Genomic DNA, 14149 nt, shown 5'->3' on the forward strand with positions numbered 1-14149 from the left:
CTGTCCCCAATCCTGACCCTTAATTCACTACATGAAGACACAGCTGTCTACAAACCAGGAAGAGAGTCCTCTTTCCAGCTTCTTTACTGGGAATGGGGCAAAAATACATTTCTGTTGCTTAAGCAATTCAGTCTACAGTAATGTGTTATGGCAGTCTATGCAGACTAAGAAACGGGTGCCACTCTAACAAATACCCCAAAACGTAGAAGCAGCTTTGGGTTTGGGTAGAAGCTGGAAGAATTTTGAGATGCATGATAAAAATGTCTACATAATCAATGGCCTGTTGGTAGAAATATGAACATTAAGGGTCATTCTGGGGAGGTCTCACACAGAAACGAGGAACATGTTCTGAGAAACTGCAGGAAAGGGATGCTTCTTACAAAACAACAAAGAACGTGGCTAAGCTGGGTCCTGGTGCTTGGTGGAAGATAGAACTTTGTGAGTGATGAAACTGGATCTTTAGCTGACAGGTTTCTAAGCAAAATATTGAAGGTGTGGCTTATTTTCTCCTAACTACTCAAAGTAAAATGCAGGATAGAAAAGAATTGAAGAAGGAATTGTTAAGGAAAAAGGAACCAGAATTTGAAGACGTGGAAAATTCTCACCTATCCAAATTGCGAAAAACAAGACAACTTGTTCTGAGGGGGACACTAAGGGTGTGGGGGAACAACCATTTGATAAAGAGCTAGATCAGGCGTGTGACTCAGGGACTTCATCAGCCGTCTCAGCAGAAGCTGCAAATAGAGAGGGAATTACACCAACAAAAGCACCGACAGTTTGAACTAAAGGGACACAGAAATTGGGATGGAATGAAAGAAAGTTATAGGACTTCTTTGCCTCTACAGACTGGACCACAGAGCCATTCAGCTGCTAAAGTGCGCTATTCTTCAAGGAAAGGGAAGAGTGACCCTGAAGGTATCTCAGAGATAAGGGCCGCTATACCCACCACAGGCCCAGGGTAAGCCTGCTGCCTCCTTGGCTTCAAAGGGTATGGCTGCCTGTCCAGATTTGGAAGGCCAGGGATAGACCACCCTGGCAGAGAGCCGTGGAGGAGGGAAGTCACAGAGGGCTGTGTGGGCAGGGCCACCCCAGTGGGTCTGGAGGGCATAGTGTGGAATCAGAGAGGACTATTCTTAAGCCATAAGATCTGATGGAATCTACTTTGCTAGATATGGGACCCATCACGCCTCCCTCCTTCCCTCCCTCTCTTCCTTCCTCCCTCTTAGAAAGGCACTGCCTATCTTTTATGCCTGTCCACCATTGTATTTTGGAAGCATATAACTTGTCTAGTTTCACAGGAAATTTGCCTCAGGATGATTCAGAACTCAAGTCTCACCCATACCTGATTTACATGATATTTATATGAGACTTTGGACTTTAGAGTTGACGTTGGAATGAGTTAAGATCCCTGGGGCTGTTGGCATGGACTGAATGTATTTTGCGTGTAATAAGGATATAACATGCCAGAGAGGAGCACGGGAAAATGTTATGAATGGGATTGTGAGCCCCCAAATCCATATGTTGAAGTGCTATTAGGAGATAGGGACTACAAAGAGGTAACTGAGGTTAAATGAGGTCATAAGTGTGCGGCCCAGATATGGATAAGAGACACCAGAGAGCCCCCCAACCCCCCTGCCATGTGAGGACGCCGGGAGAAGGCAGCCACCTGCAAGCCAGAAAGACAGCCTTCACCAGAAATGGAATCAGCCAGAACCTAGATCTTGGATTTTTCAACCTTAAGGACTGTGAGAAAATAAATTTTTGTTATTTAAGCCATTCATTTTATGGTATTTTGTTATGGCAGCCTGAGCATACTAAGAGAACTTCCAAAGTAAAGATCTTAGTATTCTGTTACTGCAGTGTACTTGGTATTTAAGAAGTAGTATCCTTCGCTTTATAAATTGCTAAATTCTAGCGCTGACTTCCTTTTGTAACATTATTAAGTAGCCCCTTCAAGAGACAGTCATACCGATAAATGGAAGCATATACGATGCTCATGGATTAGAAAAATTAACATCGTTAAAATGTCCATCCTACCCAAAGCAATCTACAGATTCAATGCCATCCTTATCAAAATGCCAATGGCATTTTTCACAGAACTGGAAGAAATAATCCTAAAGTTTATATGGAACCACAAAGACCCTGAAGACCCACAGTAATCTTGACAAAGAACAAAGTTGGAGGTATCATACTGCCTGACAGCAAACTACACTACAAGGCTATAGCAATCAAAACATCATGGTGCTGGCATAAAAACAGACACAGAGATCAGTGGAACAGAACAGAGAGCCCAGAAATAAATCCAGGTCTATATGGTCAATTAATCTATGACAAAAGAGGCAAGAACACACAATAATTGGTGCTGGAAAAACTAGAAAAACACAAGCAAAAAAATGAAACTAGACCTCCTTCTTACATCATGTACAAGAATAAACTCAAAATGGATTAAAGACTTAAATGACCTGACACTATGAAATTCCAGAAGAATACATAGGCAGTATTTTCTCTGACATTGGTCTTAGCAGTACTTTTTTGATTATGTCTCCTAGGGTAAAGACAAGAAAAACAAAAACAAACAAGTGTGACTGCATCAAACTAAATAGCTTTTGCACCACAAAGAAAAGCATAAACAAACCAAAAAGGCAACCTACTGAATGGGAGAATATATTTGCAAATGATATATCTGATAAGGGGTTAATATCCAAACTATATAAAGAACTCATACAACTTAACACCAAAAAACCCCCCAAAGAATCCCATTAAAAAATGGGCAGAGGACCTGAACAGACATTTCTCCAAAGAGAACATACAGATGGCCAACAGACATATGAAAAGATGTTCAACATCACGAATCATCAGAGAAATGCAAATAAAAACCACAATGAGATATCACCTCACCCCAGTCAGAATGGCTATCATCAATAAATCAACAAACAACAAGTGCTGGCGCGGATGTGGAGAAAAGGGAACGCTTGTGCACTGTTGCTGGATTGCAGACTGGTGCAATCACCAGTCTGCAATATGGAAAACAGTATGGAGGTTCCTAAAAAAATTAAAAATAGAACTACCATATGACCCAGCAATCCCACTTCTGGGTATTTATCTGAAGAAATCCAAAACATTAATTTGAAAAGATATATGCACTCCTATATTCACTGCAGCACTATTTACAATAGGCAAGACATGGAAGCAACCTAAGTGTCCATTGATAGACAATCGGATAAAGAAGATGCGGTACCTATATACACTGGAGTAGTACTCTGCCATAAAAAAGAATGACAACATGGAGAAATAAGTGAAATCAGTGAAATAAGTTAGGCTGAGAAAGACAAATACTATATGTTTTGCTCATATGTGGAATCTAAAAAACAAAAAAACAAAATAAAAACAAAGTCAGGTACAGAGAACAGACTGATGGTTGCCAGATGGGAAGGGGGTTGGGGTCTGGGTGAAAAAGGTGAAGGGATTAAGGAGTACAAATTGGTAGCTACACAATAGTCATGGGGATATAAAGTACAGCACAGGGGATATGGTCAATAATATGGTAATAACTATATAAGGTGCCAGGTGGGTCAGGGGATCAGGACCGCTCCATAAGGTATATAAATGTGTAACCATATGTTGTACACCTGCAGCTAATACACTACTCTATGTCAACTGTAATTGAAAAATAAATTTAAAAGAGACAGTCATGCCTGTTAGCCTATTCTAAACTCCGTTAATATGGGAAGGGATACCTTCGGAAGACAGACAGTAAAGTATGAGCCAGCTACTAGTCTCTTGCTTATCTCTGCAAAGGAAGGACTCACCGTGTCCTAGGAGTTTGTTTCTCTGAGGTTGTACAATCCGCTGGGTACTTGTAGAAAAGCCCAGAGGGTCTTGGTGTAAACACCCCTCTCTTGCGTCTCCAGCAGCTCCCTGTAACAGCCACCTGCCTCCTTTCCTTGGCGGAGTGCTTCTGCATCCTTACAGGCAAAGCAATCAGCACTAGACCACTGATTTGAGAAGGAGACGAGATCGCATGGAAATCATACATTCCTTAGTCAAGTCCTATTTCTCAGTTGTTTTGAAATAACATATATTTCAATGCCCCTTTCTGAAATAGGCGATCTTGTATTGTAGCAATAAGATAATAAGATAATCCAAGGTAGATGAGGCCCCATAACCCTAATTGACATAACAGCTCTTGAATGCTACACAGAATCTCAAAATGCCGTTTTAGGCTCAACAGTAATGTGTTAACTTGAATCCAGATCCTCTCTCTGGAGTTTACCCCTCAATTGAATTAAAAAAGAGTGGGCTGAGGCACAGGGTCACTCTGGCAGGGCCACTAGACAACCAAACGGTGCAGGTGCCGCGACTGCAGAGAGCAGCTAGCTAAAGGTCTGGTCCAAATGTGATTGACAGGTAAGGGAAATAGTGTGGCCTGTCCAGTACTTTCCTAAGACACCATCTGGTCTTTCTAAGCTAAGTTAACACATAGGAGTCATTTAGGTATGCTAACTGCTTTTGAACTAATGAGTAGAATCAACAAGAAGGGACTGTGGGAATGGAGAACATTACCTTCAGCTTGCATACTTTACTAACCACTGTCACCCTAATAAACTTTAATTAAAAAAAGAGAAAGATTAAAAAAAAGAAAAACAAGAAATAAAAAATATGATGAAAAAGCAACAAAAAACCTCCTTCATCCTAACCTCAGTCTGACAAACTAGATGGCTTAACATTGTAAACATCTAAGAGGAGGAAACTGAGGCTTCAATATTGTTCCTCTCTTCAAGTAACCTCGAGAAGAGTCTAAGGAACAGGGAAATAAATGAACACTTATTAGGGACATTTTGTTCTCTTTTAGCCAAACAGCCCCAGAGGATGGGTACCATTATTACACCCTTTTAAAGCTGAGGAAGTTGGGACTCAGAGTAGCAATTTGTGACAAAGCTATTACGCGCCAGAACCAGAATGTGAACCCAGATCTTTTAGACTTCAAAGTCCATGCTTTTTTTTAGCCTATGACGTTGTCACAGTGAATGGAACTGGACAAGTTCCTGATGTGAGTTTTAGTCCTCTTGAAGACGTGGGTTGTCTGCAATGGGTGATGTACATTTAAGAAATTGATATGTGACATAATGGACAACGGGCAGGCTGTGCACTCAGAGATCTGTATTTAAATCCCAGCTCTACTAATTTCTAGCTCTGTGACCCTAACCAAGTTAGCTCATCTCTCTGAGCTTTATTTTCCTTATATGTCAAACGGATAAAAGGATCTTAACCTCATAAAGTTGATGTGAAGATTAAGTTAAATAACACTAACAGAGTTCCTGGCACGTCAACAAATATTGCTTACCTTCCTAAAAGTGTTTCTCCAGGAAGCAGAGGAGTTACAGAACAGAGGCAGACAAAGTCCCTTATTAGCGAGAGAAGAAATACAGAGACACAGAATGGAAGGCACGTCACAGACTCCATTTGTACAGGCAGCCTTTGCAGATGGTCACAGCTCAAGGATCGCCTACTTCAGGAAGACTTCGCTGACCTTTACAGGCTGGTTAAGGTCCTTCTCAGCTCCCACACAATGCTGTTCACCTTTATCTTGGCACTCAGTATACAGGATTCTAAGTCTGTCTCTTCACACGTCTGTTTTTCTCTTTAGATAATAAGGAAGCCCCCTGTTCACTGCAGCTTTATTTACCAAGACATGGAAACAACCAAAATGTCCTTCGATAGGTGAATGGATAAAGAAGTTGTGGTATATGTACACAATGGAATACTATTCGGCGGTAAGAAAAGATGATATAGGAACATTTGTGACAACATGGATGGATCTTGAGAGTATAATGCTAAGTGAAATAAGTCAGACAGAAAAGGCAGAGAACCATGTGATTTCACTGATATGTGGTATATAAACCAAAAACAACAAAAGAACAAGACAAACAAATGAGAAACAAAAACTCATAGACACAGACAATAGTTTAGTGGTTACCAGAGGGTAAGGGTGGGGTGGGGGGTGGGAGATGAGGGTAAGGGGGATCAAATATATGGTGATGGAAGGAGAACTGACTCTTGGTGATCATCACAGAATGGGATTTATAGATGATGTAATACAGAATTGTACTCCTGAAATCTATGTAACTTTACTAACAAATGTCACCCCAATAAACTTTAATTAAATAAATAAAAATAAAAAGTAAAAAGAACAGAAGCAAAAAAGTAAGCTCCTGCTTATCACAATATCTGGGGTAAGGTAGATGCTTAAAACTTTCTGCTGAGTGAAGGGATGGAGGAAAGAACAGATCTGTCCCAGTAACAGTGTGTTGGATAACATTAAAATCACATTTATAGCATTTTCTTACCTTGACTGCATAGTTATTAAGTGGATCTTTTGCATATGAAGCTGTGTAGTAGACGGCATCTCCTGCCTCACAACACGGCTTGTCACTGGTGAGCCTGAAATCTGACCAGCTGTCCACCCCAAAACGGAGTTGGTCTTTCTGCCCAGCCATGAAGATGTCTTCGCATTTAACAGCCAGTCTCTTCAAGGTGTCCGTATGAAGGCTTCGGATCTTCCCCACCACTTCTTCCTGACTCTCAAGTCCTCGATAAAGTGCTTGTCTCTGTGGCTTCTGGATGCCCCGGGCCTGTCTGCAGGAGGGGCCACGCCGACTGGACAGGGATTCCATGCTATTAGAGCATCTGTCCTTAATACTGACAGTAGTTAAGCTGGAGATGCTGTTTGCTGCTGAGGGGACAGGGCGCTCCTTGTGCAAAGGTCTCTCCAAGGAGTCATAAGACTCAATGTCCAGTCCCTTGAGTTCATAACTGACAGAAGAGCCAGCACTGCTAGTATCCCAGTTGGGATCAATATCGTAGGTGGGATTAGCCATGACACAAAGACTAGTACCTATGGATTTTTGGAGGTCTTTGGAGGTTGGCTCTGTATTGGCTCTTATGATCATTTTCTTTGGCAGTGGGGGTGGGGTAGGTTGGGAATCATTAGGTGCTTCTTGGTCTGTTTTCCCACCAAAGGTAATGGCATCATCCAAAGCTCCCTTAGGCTGCCGTGGATGCTTGGGAGGGATCATAGCTGCTCTAGATTGCCCTGGATTGTTTGAAAAGAAAGAAAGGAAAAAGAATAAGTAAGTAAAGTTTTCTTTATTGTTATGTAATTGAAACTTAAGTAGAAAGATGTGAGATGGCCATAAGAATGTCAGAAGTCAGTGCCTTAATTCCAAATTGTAGAAGGAAAAACACCAATGAACAAACAGCTAACTATTGAAGGTAGAGCCCAATACTTGGTGGGAACAACAAACGGGAACAATGGCTCAGCATTTCTGTGACAGAGGGACAGGGAGGTTGGCTGTTTTTAAACAGGAACCCAGATTCTCCACTCCTGACCCTGAGTGCTGTATTCACCCCTCTAGAATACCAAAGAGTGACAGACACTAAAACAACTGCATTGTGACAGAGTAGACATAATAGCATTTGTGGATAAAAAAATATTTGGGAGCATTATCAACAACAATTAAAACTAGACCACCGGAAACAATGAGACCCCTAGATGGGTGCTCAGAAGATACCATTCTGTTCTTTTAAATTTGTTCCAAAGTTACACTGTGTTGTAACTTTGTTATTTTCAAGCCAACACATATGAATATAATTTCATAAACCACGTTCTTTTATTTCATTACAGAGATGACGTCTGCCACTGCTTAAACTGGTCTGTGTATACGATTCCTGTGACTGTGGTCAGGAGACAGTGCATGTGAGTCGTCAACTGCTGTTCCAAACATCATTCACAAACTCGTACGTGATTCTGTTTTATATGGAGGAGGGGGGCACATAAACGGTGATTTGAGAGATGCTACTTTTAAACATCTCTTATAAGCCCCAGTTATAGAACCAGTTGTCTCTGCTTCCTTTGCAATATCTATGCTTAGAAGGTAAAACACGTGTATGATCAACGACATCTTCAGGGCTTACTATATATTGGGTAGAGGGCATTATTTTTTTAAAGGCAGACTAATATACCATGAAACTTTTAAGAAAGGTATTAAAATTAGTCATGTTATTGAGGCTTCTACTCAGTATCTCAGAGTTAGAGCACAGTGCTCTGTTACAGGTTGAATTATGTCCCTTCTCCCCTGATGATACCTGTGAATGTGAGCTTATTTGGAAATAGGGTCCTTGTAGAGGTCATCAAGTTAATATGGAGTGATTAGGGTGGGCCCTAATCCAGTATAACTGGTGTCCTTATAAGAGCAAAGTGACACATGAAGACACACAAGGAGAACACCATGAGACAGCAGAGGCAGAGGCTAAAGTGATGTAGCTGCCAGCCAATGGTGCCGGGAGTGTGGTGGCCACCGGACTCTAGGGAGAGGCAGCATGGGCTCCACCCAGGGTCCCAGAGGGAGCACGGTCTCAGACTTCCAGCCTCCAGGACTGTGGGAGAATAAATTCCTCTCGTGTTAAGCCACCCAGTTTGTGGTGCTTTGTTACAGCAGCTCTAGGAAAGGAATACTCGCTCCTGCTGATGATCAGACAGACTAGAAGGCACTGATGGTCCTGAGGATGACAATGAATAAAGAGGGCAGTTTGTTTTATTAAAAACCTGTCCTCATAGCAATGCAAAGGGTAATCACCAATATATACAGTGACTATAATGCCTATATATTCCAATTTCCACACAGACAACTCTGCTCAGGAATACCTACGAATTTATACCAACTATGGCAATAGATACAGCAAATCCTGTTTCTCCGTCAGTGGCATGCAACAGTTTTTCAAAAAGGATTAGAGCTCTATTCCATACAAATATAAACAAAAACTATGTATCTAGATAGACAGCATGAGAATAAGAGAAAGAATATGAGAATGCTAAGCTCCAAGGGGGTAAGGACTTCTGTTTGAGTCACTGTTGTATCCTTTATGTCAAGAACAGGGCCTGTACATAATAGATGCTCAATAAATATTTCTTGAATGACTAGAGGAATAAATGCTTAGGGCTGAAAGATAAAAAGTAGTAAATTTGTACAGGTACCTATAATAAGAAAAGATATTGAATTAGTAATTTAAAAAATTCCCATAAAGAAAAGTCCAGGACTATATGGCTTCATTGATGAATTCTACAAAAGATTTAAAGAAGTATTAAATCCACTCCTTCACAACTCTTCCAAAAAAAACAGAAGTGAAGAGAAAACTTCCCAACTTGAAAAATGAGGTCAATATCACCAACGTACCAAAAACCAAAGACATTATAAGAAAACTAGAGATTAATATCCCTTATGAATATAGACACAAAAATCCTCAAGAAATACTAGTAAACTGAATCCAGCAACATATAAAAGGATTATATGCCATGACAAAGTTGTATTTATCCCAGAAATGCAAGGTTGGTTTAACATCTGAATATCACTCAATGTAATATACCATGTAAACAGAATAAAGGGGAAAAAACCCACAATCCTCACATGATCACCTCAATAGGTGCAGAAAAATCATTTGATAAAATTCAACATCTCTTCATGACAAAAACACTGAACAAACTGGGAAAAGAGGGGAACATCCTCAAACCTGATAAAGGGCACCTACAAAAAACCAAGAGCTAATATTATACTTCATAGTAAAAAACTAGATGTTTCCTGCCTAAAATCAGGAGCAAGACAAGGATTTCCACTCACTTTTTTCTACATTGTCCTGGAGGACCTAAGCAAGGAAATTAGGAAAGGAAAAAAAAAAAAAAGTAGAAAAGAAGAAAAACTATCTCTATTCACAGGTGATATAATTTTACATATAGGAAAGCTAAAGAATCCGCAAAAAAAAAACAACAACAAAAAAAACCACATTAGAACTAATAAACCAGTTCAGCAAGGTTGCAGCATATAAAATCAATATAAAAATCAATTGTACTTCTACACATTAGCAAGGAACAATAAAAAAAATTAAGAAAACAATTCCATTTACAATATCAAAAACAATGAAGTATTTAGGAATAAACTTAACAAAAGAAGTACGAGATTTACACACTGAAAACTATCAAACATTGCTAAAGAAAATTAAAGATTAAATAAATGGAAAGGTATGCTATGGATAAGAGACTTAATATGTTAAGATGGAAACACTTCCAAATTAATCCACAGATTTAATGTAATCCCTATCAAAATCCCAGCTGGCTTTCTTGCAGAAATTACAGGATGATCCTAAAATTTGTATGAAAATACAAGGGATCTAGAATGGTCCCCAAAAATCTTTAAAAAAGAGAACAAAGTTGGAGAATGCCTATTTCCTGATTTCAAAACTATAGTAATCAAGATGGTGGGGTACTGGCATAAAAAAAATGGAAGCACAGATGAATGAAATAGAATTGAGAGCCCAGAAATAAACCCTTATATTTATGGTCAATCAATTTTGAAAAAAAACACAAAGACAATTCAATGGGGAATAGTCTTTTCAATGGGGAATCGTCCCAAATAATGTTGGGACAGCTGGATATGCATATGCAAAAAAATGAAGTTGGATCCCTACTTCATACTATACACAAAAATTAATTCAAAATGTTCTATCAAAGATCTAAATGTAAGAGCTAAAACTATAAAACTCTTAGGAGAAAACATAGGAATAAGTCTATTCGACCTTAGATTAGGCAATGGTTTCTTAGATATGACATCTAAAGTACAAGTGACAAAAGAATAATTAATTAGAGTTCATAAAATTAAAAACTTTTGTTCTTCAAAGGACAATTTCAAGAAAGTGAAAGGACAACCCACTGAATGAAAGAAAACATGTACAGATTATATACCTGGTAAGAGACTTGTATTCAGAATTTATAAATAACTCTTACAATAAAAAGAGAATAACCCATTCAAAGTGGGCAAAGGGTCTGCACAGACATTTCTACAAAGAAGATATATACACAAATGGCCAGTAAGCACATGGTAAAGATGCTCATTACTCATTAGATAAATGCCAAAACCATTATGCGACCCCACTTCACATCCACTAAACTAGCTATAATCAAAAAGACAAGCAAGGGTTGGTAAGGATATGGAGAAATTCAAACCCTTATACATTGCTAGTGGGAATCTAAAACTTGTACACAAATGTTCACAGCAACATTATTCCTAATAGCCAAAAAGTAGGAACAACCCAAATTTCCAACTGATAAATAAACAAATTGTAGTATAGTCATACAGGGGAATATTATGTAGCCATTAAAAAAAAAAGAAGTATTGGATTTTCTGGTCAAGATGGCAGAGTAGGTAAATGCTGTGCTCACCTCCTATCATGACCACAGCAATTACAACTAAACTACAGAACAACCATAATTGAAAATCGTCTGAAGTCTAACTGAACCAAAGCCCTACAACTAAGGATATACAGAAGAAGCCAACTCGAGACTGGTAGGAGGGGCAGAGACAGGGAACAGGCTGGTCCCACACCCATGTGTGACCATTAAAAATTGAGGGTAAGGGGGATCAAATATATGGTGATGGAAGGAGAACTGACTCTGGGTGGTGAACACACAATGGGATTTATAGATGATGTAATACAGAAATGTACACCTGAAATCTATGTAATTTCACTAACAATTGTCACCCCAATAAATTAAAAAAAAAAGATATAAAGAGCTAAAGGCAAAAAAAAAAAAAATTGAGAGGGATATCTTGGCTGTGGAGGACACCCCCAACCCCAAGGAGCGAGGGGTCCCAACCCCAAACCAGGTTCTTCAGCCCAGGGTTCCGGCACAGGAGAGAGAAATCCCCATAACTTCTGGCTGTGAAAACTAGTGGAGATTGTAACTGAGTGAGACGGAGGGCGGCTAGAGTCCCAGGCGCTCCTATTAGACCCGTGCACAGACTCACTTACTCTGAGCTCCAGTGCTGAGGCAGCAGCTCGAAAGGCACCAGGTACATATGGGGAGCAACTGAGTTGTCTGGTTTCAGGGCGAGGGCTGGAGGGGCACTTTTCTCCCAGACAGAAGAGCTGGAAGAAGACATTGTTTTTTGGTTGAGCCCTCCCTCCTGGCGTGCAGACATGGGTTCCACCATATCTCAGACTCCATCCATCAATCTGGCTAACACCTTTTGTCAACTCTGCCCTGGTGATTCCCTAAGACCTCTACCCACCCAAATTGTCAGCCCACCCAAGATGCTTCCACTAGCTTTTCCATCCAAATGGCCTGTCTTGGCTCATGCTCTGGATTTTCCTAAAATCTCTCAAAGGCTCCCAAAACCCCAACAAGGAGCACTTGACTTTGGTGTGTCCTGTACCTTTTGCTGAGCAGGCCTAAGCCTGGCACTAGTGAAAGATGGTTTTGGTTTGTGGCTTGGCCTCTTGAGGCACCTCCAAGCCCAGAGTGGGTGGCGGCCATCTTTGGATTGCTTTGTGGCTCATGCTGGTGGCCCCAAGCACCAGCCTGTGGCTGAACTTGGCCTTCAGTGAATCCCCTCTCAGGAAACCCCAAGGCTGGCATGCCCAGTGGCCAGCTTTGGACTGAGCTAGAACATCTCTTAGCCACCTCCAAGGATGACACACCTAAAGGGGAGACTTGGCAGGCACCAGAGCCCTGCTAAAGCTAATCCTGCTCCACAGGGTCAGCTCCTGTACAACAGCTCCTCCCTGTAGTCACACCAGCCCTCACAACCAATCAGCCTGAGGGTCAATCCCTTCCACTGGCGTGCAATCAGCAACAAAGGCTCAACTACAACAGGAGGGCATGCACAACTCTCACAAGGGACACACCTGGACCACATGGCTCAGGTGACCAGGGCCACTGTCACTGGGCCCCACTGGACACCTATTACATAAGCTCACTCTACTAAGACAGGGAGACATAGCAGCCCTACCTAGTACATAGAAACAAACATAGGGAGGCAGCTAAAATGGGGACACAAAGAAACATGTCCCAAATAAAAGAACAAAACAAAGCTCCAGAAAAAGACTAAACAAAATGGAGACACGCAACCTACCAGATGCAGAGTTCAAAACAATGATTATAAAGATGCTCAAGTAACTCAGGAAGAACTTCAACAAGAGATAGGAAACATAAAAATGGAGATAGGAAACATAAAAAAGAACCAGTCAGAAATGAAGAATACATTAGAGGGAATCAACAACAGATTAGATGAAGCAGAGGACTGACTCAGTGATTTAGAAGATAAGGTAGCAGAAAACATGCAATCAGAACAACAAAAAGGAAAGAAAGAATTTTAAAAAATGAGCATAGTTTAAAGGGCCTTTGGGACAACATCAAGCATAAGAATATTCACATCATAGGGGTACCAGAAGGAGAAGAGAGAGAGCAAGGAATTGAAACCCTATTTGAAAAAATAGTGATGGAAAACTTCCCTAACCTGGTGAAGGAAATAGACATACAAGCCCAGGAAGGGCAAAGAGACCCAAACAAGATGAACCCAAAGAGGCCCACACCAGACTCATCATAATGAAAATGCCAAAGTTGAAAGACAAAGAGAGAATTTTAAAAGCAGCAAGAGAAAAGCAGTTAGTTACCTACAAGGGAGCCCCCATAAAACCGTCAGCTGATTTTTCAACAGAAACTTTGCAGACCAGAAGGGGATTGGTAGGAAACATTCAAAGAGATGAAACGTAAAGACCTACAACCAAGATTACTCTACCAAGCTAAGCTATCATTTAGAATCAAAGGACAGATAAAGAGCTTCCCAGACAAGAAAAAGCTACCATGTTTTCCCGAAAATAAGACCTAACCGGACCATCAGCTCTAATGCGACTTTTGGAGCAAAAATTAATATAAGACCTGGTCTTATTTTAATGTAATATAAGACTAGGTCTTAAATATAATATGATAAAATATAATACAATGTAATGCAATGTAATATAATACAATGTAATGCAATGTAATATAATACAATGTAATGCAATGTAATACAATACAATACAATACAATACAATACAATACAATACAATACAATACAATACAATACAATACAATACAATATATACCGGGTCTTGTAGTAATTTTTGCTCCAAAAGATGCATTAGAGTTGATGGTCAGGCTAGGTCTTATTTTCAGGGAAACACGGTAAAGGAGTTCATCCACACCAAGCCAGTATTACAAGAAATGTTAGACGGACTGCTTTAAGAAGAAGAAGAGAAAAGGATCAAGTATATGAACAAT

The 14149-nt window shown here is 40.2% G+C and overlaps 1 protein-coding gene across 3 annotated transcripts in view; it reads right to left on the reverse strand.

Annotated features, from left to right (window-relative positions):
* Positions 1 to 14149, reverse strand: part of PEAK1 (pseudopodium enriched atypical kinase 1) — a 406475-nt gene that overhangs the window by 55084 nt on the left and 337242 nt on the right. For all 3 annotated transcript variants that reach the window (XM_081049469.1, XM_081049468.1, XM_081049467.1), the window contains one exon: positions 6348 to 7093. In XM_081049469.1, coding sequence (XP_080905595.1) covers positions 6348 to 7093 — 746 coding nt within the window. The remainder of the gene's footprint in view (positions 1 to 6347; positions 7094 to 14149) is intronic.

Source organism: Rhinolophus hipposideros, assembly GCF_964194185.1.
Source record: "Rhinolophus hipposideros genome assembly, chromosome: 5".
NCBI classification, from domain to species: Eukaryota; Metazoa; Chordata; class Mammalia; order Chiroptera; family Rhinolophidae; genus Rhinolophus; species Rhinolophus hipposideros.